The following is a 17,431-nucleotide window of genomic DNA, read 5'->3' as shown; positions in this document are numbered from 1 at the left end:
CACAAAGGTCCTACTTAAACTGCAGGAGAGAAGATACGGTACCTCACACATATCTCCTGTTGAGATGAGCAACACACACTGGAATGGGGTTGTACACAACCTTATATGAGAGAGGCAAATAGGTCCTACTTATACTGCAGGAGAGAGGATATGGTACTTCACACATGTCTCTTGTTGAGATGAGCAACACACATTGGAATGGGGTTGTACACAACCTTACATGAGAGAGGCAAATAGGTCCTACTTATACTGCAGGAGAGAGGATTTAAGGTGCTTCACACATGTCTCTTGTTGCATGAGATGATCGGCATACTTAGTGGGCATTCTGACTACATATATTGGAACAAATGATGGAAAAGAGAGGACACAAAGTGTTTTTCTCCCATGTTACATATTTGTGAACTCATTCTTATAAAGAGAGCTTGGGGCAATCCAAAGCATAGCTTCAATTTTATGCAATAATCTTCTTCAACCAAATACACTGTGTAACAATGCAGTAATGCTGGTAATGATATATAGCGAGAAAAACAAGATTGATCAAAAGAATGTATCAATGACTCATTGATTTACGATGAAGAGAAAGGCGCCATGTACTGCAGACACACTCTTCACAAACAAACTTACAGACAAAGGATGCACTCAATAATTATGAAAGTTTCAATTTTTTTATGACGCTGTCATCTTTTAAAGCTTTTCAAATCATTTCTGGTGACACAAGAATCTTTACAATACAATAATTATTGATGTATTACTTTTCACCCTGCTATTGTGAACTTTGCACAAAATCCTTAACAACTACAAAGGACAGACTCACACTTTACCATTACCTTATGTAGATACAACAGATGTCATTGAATTAAAGTTGCTTCCAAAATGATTATTTTCAGTATCGCAGACTTTAAGAATGTATCAAGTATAATGTACCACACACTTGTCTGGGCTATTCCATTTGAAATCCACTCTCCTTGTGGAAGATTTAGCTAAAGCCTTCTGCAGAGGGAGTATGTGTTTCAAATAGAATAGACAATTGAGTAACTTCCATATAGGTAAAGCATGTTTGCGGGATTCAAAAAATGATCAACCCCAGCCAGTTCCATTTGAAAAACATACTCCCTTTGTGGAAGACTTCTCTTAATCATTACAGAGGGAGGGTGAGTTTCAAACAGAGTTGGTTAATGTGCTAATTCCATTTGAAATTCATACTCCCCCTGTGGAAGATATTTCCAAAATCTTGCAGGGGGGAATCAGGACTTTAAATGAATTAGCCCACTCTATCAAGCATCGACAATAACAAGAGCAACAACAGCTTTGATTCACAAAAAAATAGTATCACCACTTTCATCCATTTATGGAAAAACAACCCATAAAAAACACCTCTATGTTTTATATCGCTGAGCAAATGTGTAAATTGTGAAATCTTGGAAATGCCAATTGCTTTGTCCCATAGAAACCAATGATAAAGAAAAAAATGGGTGACTTTTCAACATATTGTCTCCCTCGACTTCCAGTAGTTCCTGTCTCATAGAAACTAATGGTTAAGAAGAAAAATTGGGTGACTTTTCGATTATTTGACCTGCAATTCAGGCTGAAATTTTTTGCCAACCATGATTAACATGATACTTGGGTTTGGCTCTTTTGGTAACTTTCATATTGATAACAATGCCACGGTTTAGGAAGTGAAATTAATGGGCTATTCCAGATGAAATCCATACACATCATATGGAAGACAAGATCATTTATGAAGTGTACATTTCAAATGGGATTACCTGAATGGGTGACTCCAATTTACATCCCCTGTGTGGGATAACCCAAAGTGTCCATTCTGTATGCTTTCACTGGATCACAGAAAGTTTTAAATATTTTGGTAATTGATTATTTTTGCACCTTGAAATAATGCAGCATAAATGTATCTTCTGCATATTTATGATTATTTCATAATAATCAGAGTGCACATTACAGTTGCTGGTAGAAAAGAACGGCTCTCACTTGCAGGGTTGACACAGCGCCCCTGTTAATGAACAACAAAGGGAAGGTTTTATGCTCCCTTTGTGACCCTTCATGAGTGCCAAACGCAGCTTTGATGTATAATCACCCCCATCAGATTACTAGTCAATTGTTATGATTGTGGAACGATTGAATTAGCCAATCAGGACCCACTTCTGTGTTCACGCATTGTACGTGCACCATATGCAAGAGAGTACCATTCTACTCTGCCAGCTAGTGTAGTATACCTACAAAAAATAACGCTTTAGCTTACAACCAAAATATCCAGGTATTTAAGCTTCCTTGAATTGAACATTTTAAAAAGTGATAGTGGTTTTATGTGAAGAACTTTTCTTCAAACCAAACCTTAACCACCTTAAACATCAACTTAAACATCTTCAACATCCCTAATGACTTAATGTCAAGGCAAGGTGTTGTGATGACTTTATACACAGGTGGTGTATTGAAGACATCAAGGGTGGATCCACATAGAAGATCTGGCCTACTAGGGGCGGATCCACATATGAGAAAATCCGGCATACACCCCTCTAAAATTCCCCAATCATAGGAAATTAATTAAAATCAGGAAAAATCATGCCAAATCTGTCCAATGTTTGCCAATTCTAGCATCTGCACCCCCCCTTAACAATCCTGGATCCGCCCCTGGACACTAGCCCAACTGACCTATCACATCAGCTGTATGAGTTGGCTTTGTGCTTGGGAAGAAACTGGAAGTTCTCTGGTACGGGGCCCAGCAGCATCTCACTGTAAATACAAAGTGATAAGACAAAAAAATTATAAATTTGCTAATCCACCACATGCTTTAGATCTCACATTTTTGACTACCTTAATCAAAAGTTCATGCCATATTTATCCAGAATTTCTCTCAGATTTTTAATCTGTCCTGATTTTTCTATCCAGAATATGTACTTGGTATAAGCTTGGACTGTTTCTAGACTCAAATTTATACTCATTTTTGCACCTGATTATAAACACGTAAGATTGGAACATCCCGTGCATGTGTCCTCTAAGAGTGTTTGAATTCGACTGAAGCCGGTTCAGAGTTCGGACCTGGTGACCTCACCCATCTGAGCGTACACGCAGTGCTCAACTTGTCAGTGCTTATCAGTACACCAGCTTCCCTTCCTGTACATGCTCACGCTATTCTTTCAGTTCGCTAATGCACCTACACTTATCGTTGCCCTCGAGTGATAAGATCTACTTTCCGCATTACAGCAGTTGACGTCACCAGTAATTCTAAATATAATTCTTACCTAATTTTGATCCAGTCATTAAAGTTGGCACTAGCCATGAGTGTTTCTAGATCATTGCGTCCGACATAGTGAGGTGGTCTTTCGTTAATCCGTTGCGGGGCTCTCTCAAGGATACCGACTGGTATATAGCGATACAGAAAGGACAGCCACTCCAGCAGGAAACGTCTTGTTTTCTCAACACCCTGATTGATAATAGCAAGATAGATATTTATGTAGTCTTCATAGACCCTTTTTGAAATTCATACTTAAATAGCATCTCCTCTCCATATTAACGAGATTTGCTCCCACCCGCAAAACGACCCTCAAGAAAAAACGTCTGATTTTTTTTCTTCTTTCTGCAGAATAGGTTTTTACATATTTGTGAAATATCTGTATAATTTTGATTAAAGACCCATTGAGTGATCACAGTGCAAGTGGACAAAATTATTAAGCGCTTAAAATTGAAGTTTAAGTCATTCAAATTACCATTTGGTATTTTTGAAATGAAAAATTTGGCAAAAAACAAAGAAAACATCTTTCAGTACAGATTCATGTAAATGCCTTATTTTGTCTTTAATACACAGCTTTCGGCTGAACCACTAGCAGGCTATGTTAGCACATCTATGACAATGACAAAATTCACAAAAGTACCAACATCTGAATTTTTATGATTTTTACGATCGTCCAGATGAGCAAATCACTGAATGGGTCTTTAACCCAACTATTAAATATTTGCATTGGTGAAAAAATTAGACACTTTTTTCTCTCACAATTTTTCCTCAGATATATCCATCCACACTGCCACTGTGTTTTTGCCTTATCCTCCGCAGTAAGAAACATATGTCAATGTTTTCATCTACATTGGCTATTCCAGTTGAAATCCATACACCCCCTATGGAATACATGACCTTAATCTCCCACACAGGGGGTGCAGATTTCAAATGGAGTCACCCATTCAGGTATCCTAATTTGAAATTCACACTCCCTGTGTGGAAGATTATGGTTATATCTTGCATAGGGGTATATGGATTTCAACTGGAATAACACAATTTCTATGTAAAGATTTCCATCTAAACTGTTTCTATGTAAACACTCCTATCACCTGAATATTAAAGGCCTATTCAGTGATTTGCTTATCCGCAGGATCATAAAAATCATCAAAGTTCAGATTTTGGCACCTTTGCTAGCGTCTTAGATGTGCTAACATAGCCTGTTAGTGGTTATGCCAAAAGCTGTGTGTCAAAGACAAAATAGTGTATTTGCAACAAAGCTCATGTATACCAAGCAATGTTTCATTTTGTATTTCCCCTCTATCTATATACCTGTGGATATTTTCTCATTAATCAAGGTTCATATGCAATTCATACTTGCTAACATTGTGTTTGTAGAAACTTGGATAGTAAAGGCGAGCAGTGGTGAGCCTTAAAGCTATAACGAATGGGGTCCAGGCCCGGGGGCCCAGGTCCACCTTAAAAGTCATTAAGCATTTTTTTGTTTCTTTGGAGTTTCCATGTTCAATTTTGCATGTATTGCATGAAGAAATCACAAAAGAACTATAAACTGCAACACAAATCAATACCAACATTCTGAAAAACATATTCTGAAGTGTGCAGGCTGCCATGAGATTGTATCAATCGTCAATGGAAACCCTGTGGAAATTTGTTTTTTTGCAGGAGCACCATGTTTTTCTTTTGGAATAAAAAAAATGGACAAACCCATTTTTTACTGTTAGGGCACACAGAAAAGAGGACACACGGGACAGCTAGCAGATATGCAATTTATCATGTCCTCACCTCAGTATCTGATCCCCAGTGCTCCATGCCATAGTTGACAAACTTCTGTAGGATATCATAACGCTCCTGGGAGGAAATATCCCAATGTCTGGAAACATAAATACAGATTCAACAACTCAGCTCTATTTTTTATACAAACAACAACAACAACAACAACAACAACAACAACAACAACAACAACAACATTGGGACAGTCAAGTGTTAACACCGTATTACTGAATGCAAGATAAATGTACAGGTGTGGCTCTCTGTACATGACTGACGACTTAATTCCCTTCCTAAGGAAGGTGTACTTTTATGGTTCATTTTCCCAATTCTAAATGCACCTTGGAGAGGGAACGGGCATCTGAATTTAATCTACAGGTGTTGCCAATTAATTTCAGACTTTTTTCCCCCCAAGTCAATACCCCAGCAAATCTCCACTGCCTGGAATTGAACCCGGGACCTCATGCATCAAAAGGCAAGTATCCAAAACAAGAGTCAATGCTTTTGCATTAGGCCATGCTTATACATTCAGCCAATTACCTTTGTTCTTTGATTTCTGTAAAGATCCATGGCTTCACCAACGCTCCTCTTGCAATCATCAGACCGGTAACACCTGACTTCTGTTTGAATAGATTAGCGTCTTCATATGATAACACATCCCCATTACCTGGAAAGAAAGTAATTTGAAGGATTGATTTTCAGTGCTTGTGTACTGTTCTAATAGAGAGACAAGATTAAAACCCAGGAATGTTCATAACTTTTGGTTGGCAGTTGCTAGGCTCAATCATCCTTAGTTCCAGATCTGCATGAACAGCTATGATTGTAGTGCTTTAATGAAAGTTCTAAGAAAACATGTCTTATTTTCATCTCATTTTAGGTCCATAGTTTATTCATTTTTTTTTTAATTTTACACTTATTTACATTTGAAAATGCAATTTTAGATCACTACACTATACAAGACTCTGTCTTAACTCTGGATCCAAGTGTAGCATTGTCTGCTCCTCCGATGTGGCCGAGATCGGCGACTAACTTCATTTGTGCAAACAAGTGGCTTATCCTATAGTATACTAGGCGGTTACCCGTATTTGGCGGTTCTCGGCTGTCGCGATTACCTGGCTGATGGTGACTGTACCCATCAAGTTTTATGCCCATAGGACAGTTTTTACTAATTTGACCTCAGATGACCCCTTGTGACCTCGAAATGACCTTCCAAAATTTGGCTCTAAATGTTGACTGTACCCACCACCTTTCATGCCCATACAAACAGTTTTTAGTAATTTGACCTTGGATAACCCCAAAATGACCGTCCAAAAATTTGACTCTAAAAGTTGACTGTACCCACCAAGTTTCATGCCCACACAACATTTTTTACTATTTTGACCTCAGATGACCCCTGGGTGACCCCGGATGACCCCAAAATGACCGTCCAAAAATTTGACTCTAAAAGTTGACTGTACCCACCAGGTTTCATGCCCATACGACAGGTCAAGATGCATGCATGCCCATATGACAGTTTTTACTAATTTGACCCCTAGATGACCTCTGGTGACCTTGACCCACTAACCAATACAAACTTGTTCTGTCCCGGGTCAAGACGCACCCACCCGTCATGTTTGAGGAACGTTCGACCCCCAGTCTCTGAGAAAAACAGTTTTTACTAATTTGACCCCTGGATGACCTCGGGTGACCTTGACCCACTAACCAATATAAACTTGTTCTGTCTGGGGTCAAGCTGCACCCACCCACCAAGTTTGAGGAACGTGCGACCCCTAGTCTCCGAGAAAATAGGCGAACAGACAGACTCACAGAGGGACAGAGGGACAGAGTCACAGACTACCAGTATTATTATATAGATTAGTACTCCAGAATCATTGATATTGTAGGAACTTCAACATTTGCAATTGTTTATCAAGAAACAAATTCTTTGAGTAATAAAACTTTTTTTTGTCAGACCAATATGAACCTAATTGCCACTGACCCCGATTCTTTTTTGTATATCTCATTTCATTTTTGTTTTTATTGCTGCTCATTATTATTACAAAACAGGGATGCATTTTACAGAAACCAAAGCTTGTATGTATTGTCAAGGCTGTGACAAACATATTCACTCCCTATACAAATGAGTGACATCATTTCTGTGGGAGTTGGGGAATTTTTAGCCTAAAATTTACATGTGTGCAGACGTCAATGCATGTAAATTTTAGGCTAAAATTCCCCAATAGCGAGATGGATTAAAACCCATCTTCATTAGCTTTTGATTGGCAGTTGCTAGGCTTGATCATACTTAGTACCAGATCTGCAAGAACAGCTATGATTTTGTTTTAATAGGGTAAAGAATAGACCCATTGTTTACTTATTTTGTTGAGTTTCTCGCTAATTTACCTTTGATAATGCAAATTCAGATCGCTAAACTATACTATACGACACTCTGTCTTGCTTCAAGTCTAGCATTGTCTGCTTTAACTTCATATGTGCCAACGAGTGGCTTATCCTTTAGGCCTAAAAAACTGTTTGATTGGTGTAACATAAAAAAAAAAAATTAGGGTAGGTGGGGGGATTTTTTTTGAAGCTGTAAATTGCATTTGATAAAGGTTTTGGAACTTTGTTTCTTTTTTTTGAAAAAAAAAATCAAGGTTGGGCCTACTTTGAGGGTCGGTCAGGTTACGCCAATCAAACTATTTTTTAGGCCTTAGTAAATGACCCCACAATCCTTGGTATTGCATGCACTTTTGCTATTTTTTTATCAAAAACAAATTCATTGAGTAATGAAACTAGCTAATTTTTGTCACATCAATATGAACCAAATTGACACCGACCCAGATTCTTTTTTAACATTTCATTTTTGTTTTTAAAGAAATTTTCAGTATACTTTTATTATGTGTTTATAGCGGGCAATAGCTGCTTTGACCTTTTCGATTACAAAATTGTTTTTTCAAAAGACCAGGTTTTGCTGGCATGCTGGGTGATTTGGAGATGCAGAGAGTTTAGCTTCAAACAATTTTTTCAACGGAATAATCCCTAATTTTCAATGCAAATATGAAAAGAAGAGTCCTGAAGAAAAGGTTTTATGGTTGGAACATTTGGGACGGTCAGTCGGACAAGGACAAGCAAACAATCTTTTTTTTTTGCAAATCAGTGCAGATATCAATACATCACAGATAGGAATTCCCAAACCAGCCCAAATGTGGCAGGTGAATTATATTGTACTGAAGATGATTCCAGCCTAGCCTTCAGTTGGTGACCTGATGAGGACATCATGAGAACTCCCTATATACAATTTATACTCATCAATCTTACCTAGTAATGGGTATGGTTGTGCTGCTTGTACACACTGCCCGATGTAATCCCAATTAGCACTTCTGGTGTAACGCTGTTCCCTGGTCCTTCCATGGAGCTATGAAATGATTACAAACAAATAAAATTTACATCTCATATCATTCCTGCATGTAGAAAAACATTGCATTGGGCAGAAGGTAGGCTCTATCTAGCCCAATACGCAATGCTACTCGGGCAAGTCTATTTGATATCTGCAATACCCCCCTGGAAGATTTAAGACAAGTCTTTCACAGAGGGAGTATATTTTTCAAATGGAATTGGCCAGGGTTAATATTTTGTAACCTATACTCCTCCTGTATAATGGCTTATATACCTATATCTTCCACATGTGCGCAAGTAAAGTGAGTATTTCAAATGGAAGTTACCAAATTGTCTAACCAATTTGAAACGCACACACCCTCTGTGGAAGACTTTGGTTACATCTTCAACAAGGGGAGTGGGGATTTCAAAATGGAATAATCCATAGCAACCAACCCACAATACTAAGTTGTATTCTAGAGTTTGGACATTTGGGCAAGTTGTCCCATATGCATACAGTTTTGGGGTGTACATACGGCAACCACATAGGCACTGGGCTTAGCGGCACTAAGCAATTAATTTCTCGATCAGATTTTCTCTTACACCAGTGTGGTACCAGTATCACATGGCAGCTTACTGAGTGGGGACCTTCTTTTTTTTGAGGAGTTTAGTACATACCGCAACAATAGATGCGCCCCAATCAAATATTCTCGGAATCAACTTGGCAGCAACAAGATGCTTGTCATGTACACCGGTTCTCATCTTAACAGTCAAAGGAACATCTAGTACCTGTAGTTAAAAAAATTTAAATAAATAAAAAAGATCATAGTATTTAAGTGGAAGTCCCTGGCCACATTGGCCCAAGACACACTAAATGAATCATTGGGCATCATTCAAGGATTGATTTGCAGCCCTAAACAGGCACAAACACATAATCAGCCTACACCTTGATAAACCACCACAGCCAGGATCAGTTCTTCTAATAGTATACTCAGTGACCCTGACCCACCTTTTAGGGTTGGTTATCCATTGACCCCTTTTTTCTAGAATTTTAACATCAAAAATAATTCTAGTAGTACAAATTTGGCAGAATTGGAACAAATTATAGAATTTTACTGATTTTTTTCTTTTGTTTATACCCAATGACTACCATTAAAAAAAACATTTATAGGCGATATGCCCCTACTTCCTGATGGTGGTAGGCACATACCCATCACTTCTAAAGTTGAATGTCCCCCGGGGTTTATAAAGTTGCTGATCTGGCCATTTGCAAACACATTTATGTTGCCAGTTGGTGTTTCTTCAAGGAATTTTCTTGAACCCTGTTTCAACTCCAACAAGATCAGCGCTGGAACTACTTCTGGTGTCAGTTGCCAATAGCAGTCACTACTCAGTCACATGTGTTGATAAAGGCAACAGTGGTTGCTGAAATGTACACAAGTAAGTCCAATTTTTGGATCATATACCAAGAACCTTTCTTCTGAGTTTACAATACCGATCTTGATGAATCTGTTCAACCATATTATACTCACTGTATCCATGCCTCGCACTATTTCTTCAAACCTGCCCACACGGTTCATAAGGCCACAACCAGCTCCCTGTAACATATTAATGTTAACAAGATGTTTTACTGTGATTACTGGAAATACCAACACTGTGACTTAATACCTTAAAAGTTGTCTACTTGGGTTAAATTGATGTCACCCTAGCTAGACCAGACACCAAAGATATTCTACAATACACTGCTGTGAGCATTTGGGACCAGTTTCAGACCATGATCCAAACTTGCATGGGCAGTTAATAATAGCTCAGTTTGCTTGTTGTAAAGTCACTGGGTGGGCGCATACAAGGACATGGGTGGTTAATGGAATGAATTTGGTATATTGTATATCCTTTAGACCAAAAAAAAAGATTGTTTGCTTGTCCTCCACAACTTTTTCAGAATTGGGTCGGTCGGTCGGTCGGAATTTTAGCCAAAACATGCCTTTAATTAGCTTAAAAAATAGTTGTGAATTGGGATGTTTCTCTTCTGTATAACACTTCATTCATGTTTTTAAAACAGTTTAGAAGTGCATAGAAACTGTTAAAAATCCTTTTAAGGGTGTCAAAAATGTTGAAAGAGAAAAAAACTTCTTCTGGATTTTCCAAAATTAGGGTCGGTATTCATTTGTACAGTAAAACAAAAAAACACTTTTTTTTAGATTTTCCAGATTAGGGTCGGTCGGTGGAGGACAAGCAAACAATTCTGTTTTTTTTTTGGCCTTAGTGCTGTGTACGGCCAATCCTGGTGAACTAGGTTGCAGTTGTAATTGCAAATACAGGGTGTCTCCATTATTCACTGCCTACCTTTTTGTATATCATGTCAATAGGGCACCCAACGTTGATGTCCACAAAATCAACATCAATATGATCATTGAGTACCTCGGCACATTTGGTCATTGTATCCGGAAAGGCGCCAGCTATCTGCAAAAACAACAAATGGTTCTGTTAAGTAGCTATGGGCATTGCCAGTGTTTTCCATATCGCATATCGTGGCCAAAAACATATCATGATATCGACTGTATCGCGATGTTGTTTAAGCATCCTTAGTTTCAAAACAACTTGAGCACATAAAATTTGACCTTCGAAAATCACTCAATTTTGAAGGCTAATCACTCAATTACTTACAGCAGGACATGAAAGTATGCTTTACACAAATATTATTTCAGATTCTAACAAATTTACTTGGATATTCAGTCAAATAAGTAACATTTTTGCTTCGAAACTTGTGATCAAATGGTATTTATGTTAGTAGCCATGTTGAATTTGTCACCTCCGGGGCCAATTCGGTGTCGCGCAATGCATTACTGGAAGAAAATTTCAGTCGCCATGTTGAATGCTATATATCGTAGGCACATCGTTGAAAGCTTAAAAAAATATTGCATCACAATATTGAAAATTATATCCCAATATCATTGTAAGGTGCGATATCGCCCATGCTTACTGTTAAGTATCCTGAAAATTTTGCACCTGTGCTTTCTTGGGGGAAAAACACCCTTAAAGTTTGTAACATGTCCGTATTCATTCCAATAAGCGCCCAGGGCGCTTAACAAAGTCATTTTGGGTGGGCGCTTATTTTTACCTGGTTTTTAGTCATCAATCACCGTCTGAAAGTATTTAGTTACTCTCAGTTAGTGCGCCCTCATATGTGTCTTAATTTAATATTATATTGACAAAAAAATTTTGAGGGCGCACTATAAAGATGGCCGCTGCCGCGCCGGCAAAAAATACGAATTTGAGACAGAATTAGCGCAAACTTGGCCTTTTAAAGGCATTTGCAGGTGGTTATTGTGAAGTATTTTTAATATCTATACATCTGCACACTATGAAATAGCGTCATAATTTAATTTTGGTGAACATTTTGGATACTATTGTTGTTCAATTTCCCTCATGCATGCATGTAAAATCACTTGACAGGTAAGCTTACTGGACGTATTTTGACAACATTGGATGGGCGGTTAATAATTTTATATTGTGTTTGTTGCAAAGTCGCTGGGTGGGCGCTTATTGGGGCATGGGCGCTTATTGGAACGAATACGGTACTATAAAATGCAACATGCTTTCCATAACATCCGCCAAAGACGCCAGTTGAGCTGGCGAAAGCGCTCTGGTGAGTGTACCAAGTTTGAGTAGCGTAGAAGTCTATACTTGCATTATTTTTACATTTACCGCTACATACGAATATACATCATTATATTTGATCTATGTTCAGGGACAAATTGGAAGTGGGGACAAGCTCTGGTCCCTATGAGGGGACATGGCAAGGATGAGTCAGAGAGGTTACCCTTCCCAGAATCCTTTGCAACATGACGCATCACTTCATTTCATCAAATGACACTTCTATATATTATTGAACAGATCTTTATTCTCAAACAGCTAAATTAGCTCACCTTTTGGGTAGCTTTCTGTCTGCAATTCGCTAGACTTTCTTCAGCCCCAATAAACATGTGGGGGCGCTGTTGGGTGTGCTATTGAGACTCAGCCCCGTCAGACGGTGCAGGACGTCTCAATAGCGAGGTATAAACTGCTGGTCCCTGTTCAATTACACTTCTATTACTTTGTTCATGTTCCCCTTGTTTTCAAGTTGAGAATAGACTGGCTAAACATGGGTCGATAGTCATGAAATAAATATAATTTACAAGATCTGGATGTGCTCTAGTCATTGAGGTACCTTTCATCACTAATCGGTACAGAACATTGAAACGGAAACAATGCATTGTGGGAATTGCAAGGTATCTTCTCTGGGGTCAAGTGACACACCCAAGACCAAGGAATTAGAGAAGGAGAACCGGGACTCGATCGCCATCTTGAAACAGGCATGGAGCAAATAATGAGGGTATTCGGTTTCCCTCGGAATGCACTTGAGGCAATCGTTGTCATGCAAACGCGACATCCGACATGGATGCTGGGCGCATATGAGAGACGCACTTGATGCGACCTGCACACGATACCAAAACGCTTCAGATGAGACACAGAATTGTTTCTGTTTATCATCGCGCACCGTCGGCAAGGACCCCAATTTTCTCCCCATAGCTGATGGCGCAATTGTACATGTATGTGGCGGTATGGAGTCCCGGTTCTCCTTCTCTGTGCCCAAGACACAGATGGATCAGACACTCACCTGGACTCCAAATACATGACACACCCAAGACACAGATGGGTCAGACACTCACCTGGACTCCAAATACATGACACACCCAAGACACAGATTGGTCACTCACTCACCTGGACTCCAAATACATCTTCTGATGAATGTCTTTTAAGCAGAGCCCACTCTGATGCTTGTCCTTGCAATAGATTGGTACACACAGCCATCTCACCACAAGTTATGTCAGCACCATACGTCTTGCATACACGACGGAATGGCAGATTGCCAACCTATTGAATGGATGGAGAGACAAAATTATTAACAAACATTATGTCATAACATCAAGAATATAACATGATGTGATCGATGAGTTATGTTAATGCACACACATATTACTACGATCAAGGAAAATAATGTTAACACACTCTGGCATGTAAATCGCCACCCCTCCACCCCAATTCAATGTTGATGAAAGCACCAGTCCCCCCAACATTGATTGAAAGGCAATGGGGAAGGTAAGTGGAAAGGGGAAGCTTCTCATCAAACATAGTCACAATTTTGTAGTGACTTTACTTGACTCAAGTCTGTACTGGCAATCGACTCTACTTGACTCGGGTCACATTCTCTAATTTGTTCAAATGACTCGAGTACAAAGCCCAAAGATTTGTCTTGACTTGATTCTTGCAGCATTCTGACTCGAGTCATGCATTACAGGTTAATAAATGCGTATCGCTTGATGGGAGTAAAATTGTACAAAATAATACATGTGTAGAGAGATATTAATGCATCTTACATGCAAAAACCCTGCAGGGAGGAGCGCATTAGATGCATCAACATCTGGGATCATCTTTGTATTTATATTGTATCACATGCCCTTGGTGTACTGATTTTGTTATCCATGATGCACTTCAAGACTACTCTATCGATGAGAGCATGCACTGTATCATTAAAAAATTTATTATAAATTTAAGATTTTAACAACAAATGAATCCACTTACAGTAGTAAGAGGGGCCAAATACAGCTTGTCCTTGAAGTCCAAGGTTTTCTTCTCACATTTCCTCAACCTGATCATATCTTCATCCGTCACCACCCCTGATCTTTGCTGGCATGGCTCATCATTACCTCCACCACCAGTAGTCTCACCGGGTCTGGCTACTTCTGACTGGTCCGTTTTCATCTGCGACTCTGGGTTCCCCGACTCCGATAGTACTGAACTTTCAACTTTTTGACCTGATAGTTCATTGCTTATTTTAACAGAACTGGTAGCATTTGAGTCTGTCAAACATAATGCTTTATTGCTTTCAGAAGCATCCGTCTCAACATCCTGAGTAGATTCCGATGTTGCCTTCTTCCCTGGGTCGCCATTTGTACTATCCTTCAAAGTCACTTCTTTCTTTTCAGACTCAGTGCACATAGCAGTTTCACTGGCAGACTCTTGTCCTTGTTTCTGTTTCTCCCGCCTCTCTTTAGCTGCTTTTGACATCCCCGCTAAATACTTATCCGACTTGGGGTATTTCTGCTTTCTCTTCCTCAACAAGTTCTGAAGATCTTTAGGAAGTATATTTGTAGTCACTGAGTCGTTCTTGCACCTGCTCCATTTTTCCTCATCCACCACATTTTTGAAATCCGCAGATATGTGTGAACTACCGTAGCGGCACATGATGCCTCGCAGACACTTTCCGTAGGTTTCAAAGTTGTAACACACAGGACCTAAATCAGGAGCTTTTTCTTTCATTAACTTGGCAATATCGTGACTGAACATGCATTTCTCACCATACTGGCATGCCTCACCGTAGACCAGTTTGTGACACAGACGTAAGGAGGCGTCGGCACGTTTCTCGCGGAATGGACGTTTCTTGTTCATGCCGCGATTTTTCTTCTTGGATCTTTTGGACGGTGGTTCAGAAGTCTCATCGTCTGCTTGGCCTTCCTTTGTTTCCTCTTCAGGTTGTGCTTGGGTGTTGTTATTTATGTTCTCTACACCATACAAGAGATTGACCTTGCTGTAATCAATAAACCTGCACAATGCACAAACAAAATATGCATAAATTATGCAAATTAGGTACTTAATTACCATATTTTGCAACCAAAACCTGCTAAATTTGGAGACCGCCAATTGCCACCCCTCCATCAAATTGCATCACTATACGCCTTACCAGTTCTGAGAAATTACACTCGCAAGCTCGGACGGACAGACGGACCGACGGACGGACAACCAGGAAACATAATACCTCCGGTGGAGGCATAAAAATTGTTAAGTACCAACCTCTTTACCTTCTAGTTTTGCTATGAAAAAGCTCATAAAACTAAGCAACTAATCCCAACGACAAAACAACTGGTAAAATATTATTTAATTAATGTGGCTTGTGGAAATTGTAGTCAGACTCACCACATCCGGTTGACAGCTCTATATCAATAGAGGGGATCAGCAGGGAGATCATTTTACCACCCTTTTTGAAGCAAAATTGGAGTACATCAGGTATACCGTAAATTCTCTATTAATTTTCCGTAAGGGGGCATTAATTCCCATTAAGACATGGGATCTTGATTCATTAATTCTTGTGAACCTTCCCTTTTATATCGCTACTTCATCACTTACATTTTATAAAGCACTTCTTGACTAAGCAACTACAAGGATATAAAATGTGACCCTACTTTGGCCACTAAGGCTAATGTCAGCAAATACGAAACCGAGTTATAGCCAGAAATAATTTACAGTTAGAAATAGTTAGACTATGGTGTTGTAACTTTGCAACCAACTCAATTATAAACATGGGGGTTGGACTGATAGAAAGGGAATTTTTTACATCCTATAAACCTGATAATAATTCAATTTTGAACAAATATGACTTAAGCCAGGGTGGACTGGATCGGATGACAACTCAACTCACTCTAATTTAACATGCGCCGTTCCAACATTGCTGTCAATCCGTGCCTTCAGCTTCTTCTTGTCTTCCTGAGAAAGAGCTTGTAGCTGCTGCTGCTGATTTTGTTGCTGCTGCTGATTTTGTTGCTTGGCTGCACCATCTTCTTTTGCCACATCTTGTGCACCTTGACTAGCCTCCTGATTGGTTGCTTCCTCCATTGTGTGTATCTGAAATGACATTGACATGGATACACAAGTTATGGACTCGGATATCAATGTTTGCACAGAATTTTTGTGCGACCTGAGAGCACATCAGACAATGTATTCTGAATATGAGGAATGTCCTTCTGATATCAAATATTTTATATTTTTTGAAATTTGCAATACAATACCAATTCTATGGCAAATTATCAAAACACCAAAAAACAAATTAGGTCTTTTGGGGAAAAAAATGTGCATCTTCAATACGAAATGTCAAAATTTTCAATTGATCATCAGCTTTTCATCCCAGCTACATACACTTTTGTAAGTACATATCATAATCAACTGCATATCAGGTACTGCTCCGGCATATTTACAAGATCTTGTCACGCTTTATAATCATCCTGATTCATCTAGAAGCAGTCGCAGGCTTCGCTCATCATCTGACAAAACAAGGCTCTATACAGTTCGCCCAATAAAAGAGCCGGGATTGCTGTTTCACCGCTTTGGGCCCCAGCACTGGAACAAGCTCCCTGTTTATGTCAGAGAAGCGGAATCTCGGCTGCTTTTAAGCTTCTGAAGACATACTTTTTCCAAATGTGTAATTATTGTTGTTGTTTTTATATTGTTTTTCTTTGTATTTTGTTTTGGAGCAAAAGCGCTGTGTTATTTGTAGAGCGCTATAGAAATGTGCTTTAATAATAATAATAATAATAATCTAAGTTGGACCCTTGAAAATTGGTGAGGACCCTTGGAATTTCAAAGGCAGGACCCTTGGATTTTAATATTTCGAGGCCTGTTATTCAGACTACAGTGGAAATTCCAAGAATAAACACAGCCTGACATAGCGTGATTTACATGTGAATTGTGCGACTGTGCGTATGTAAAGCGGAAGTGAATCCAACCATGCCAACGCAATCATGATTGCATGCGCATGATAGTCAGTGATAGTAGTATTGTATCTAGCTCGAGATAAAGTAAAAGGTAAAGGTAAAATACAGGTTTACATTTACTATCTTACATTATCTTGCTGTATTTCAGCTAGAGCTCCAAACGACAAGCTTCCGGTTTTTTTTGGAGAACAATACTGTTACGTAAGATGAAGAAGAAACCCACCTCGGAGCCCGCCTCTACTCATTATTTCCTTGTCCTTATTGCAATTTGCCTCCACACATTACGTAATCAACACAAAGCTTTTGTGAGGATTAGTGAGTGGATAAGAAATTGACAGTGGAGGATACGAAGGACACGCCGATTGTTAGTTGTCAATCATGAATTGCCGCAACGTATTAATATTTTATTTCATGGCATTCCGCAAACACCAAGACAAATTATGCCGTATTTTTCCAAAGATCATCTCATATGAAG

At 39.1% G+C, this 17,431-nt stretch overlaps 1 protein-coding gene across 1 annotated transcript in view; it reads right to left on the bottom strand.

Annotated features, from left to right (window-relative positions):
* Positions 1 to 275: 275 nt before the first annotated feature.
* The window catches only part of LOC140150507 (tRNA-dihydrouridine(47) synthase [NAD(P)(+)]-like), a 22,267-nt gene continuing 5,111 nt past the window's right edge, over positions 276 to 17,431 (bottom strand). The window contains exons 2-12 of the mRNA XM_072172540.1: positions 15,888 to 16,090; positions 13,994 to 15,014; positions 13,133 to 13,285; positions 10,715 to 10,831; positions 9,901 to 9,966; positions 9,047 to 9,157; positions 8,312 to 8,408; positions 5,555 to 5,681; positions 5,030 to 5,117; positions 3,258 to 3,439; positions 276 to 2,748 (exon numbers count right to left, since the gene is read on the bottom strand). Of these exons, the coding sequence (XP_072028641.1) occupies positions 2,676 to 2,748; positions 3,258 to 3,439; positions 5,030 to 5,117; positions 5,555 to 5,681; positions 8,312 to 8,408; positions 9,047 to 9,157; positions 9,901 to 9,966; positions 10,715 to 10,831; positions 13,133 to 13,285; positions 13,994 to 15,014; positions 15,888 to 16,081 (2,229 nt within the window). The 5' untranslated portion in view covers positions 16,082 to 16,090 and the 3' untranslated portion in view covers positions 276 to 2,675. The remainder of the gene's footprint in view (positions 2,749 to 3,257; positions 3,440 to 5,029; positions 5,118 to 5,554; positions 5,682 to 8,311; positions 8,409 to 9,046; positions 9,158 to 9,900; positions 9,967 to 10,714; positions 10,832 to 13,132; positions 13,286 to 13,993; positions 15,015 to 15,887; positions 16,091 to 17,431) is intronic.

Source organism: Amphiura filiformis, chromosome 4 (genome assembly GCF_039555335.1).
Source record: "Amphiura filiformis chromosome 4, Afil_fr2py, whole genome shotgun sequence".
In the NCBI taxonomy this organism is placed as follows: Eukaryota; Metazoa; Echinodermata; class Ophiuroidea; order Amphilepidida; family Amphiuridae; genus Amphiura; species Amphiura filiformis.
The sequence above is the reverse complement of the archived record's forward strand: the minus strand, read 5'-3'. Positions and strand labels throughout refer to the sequence as shown.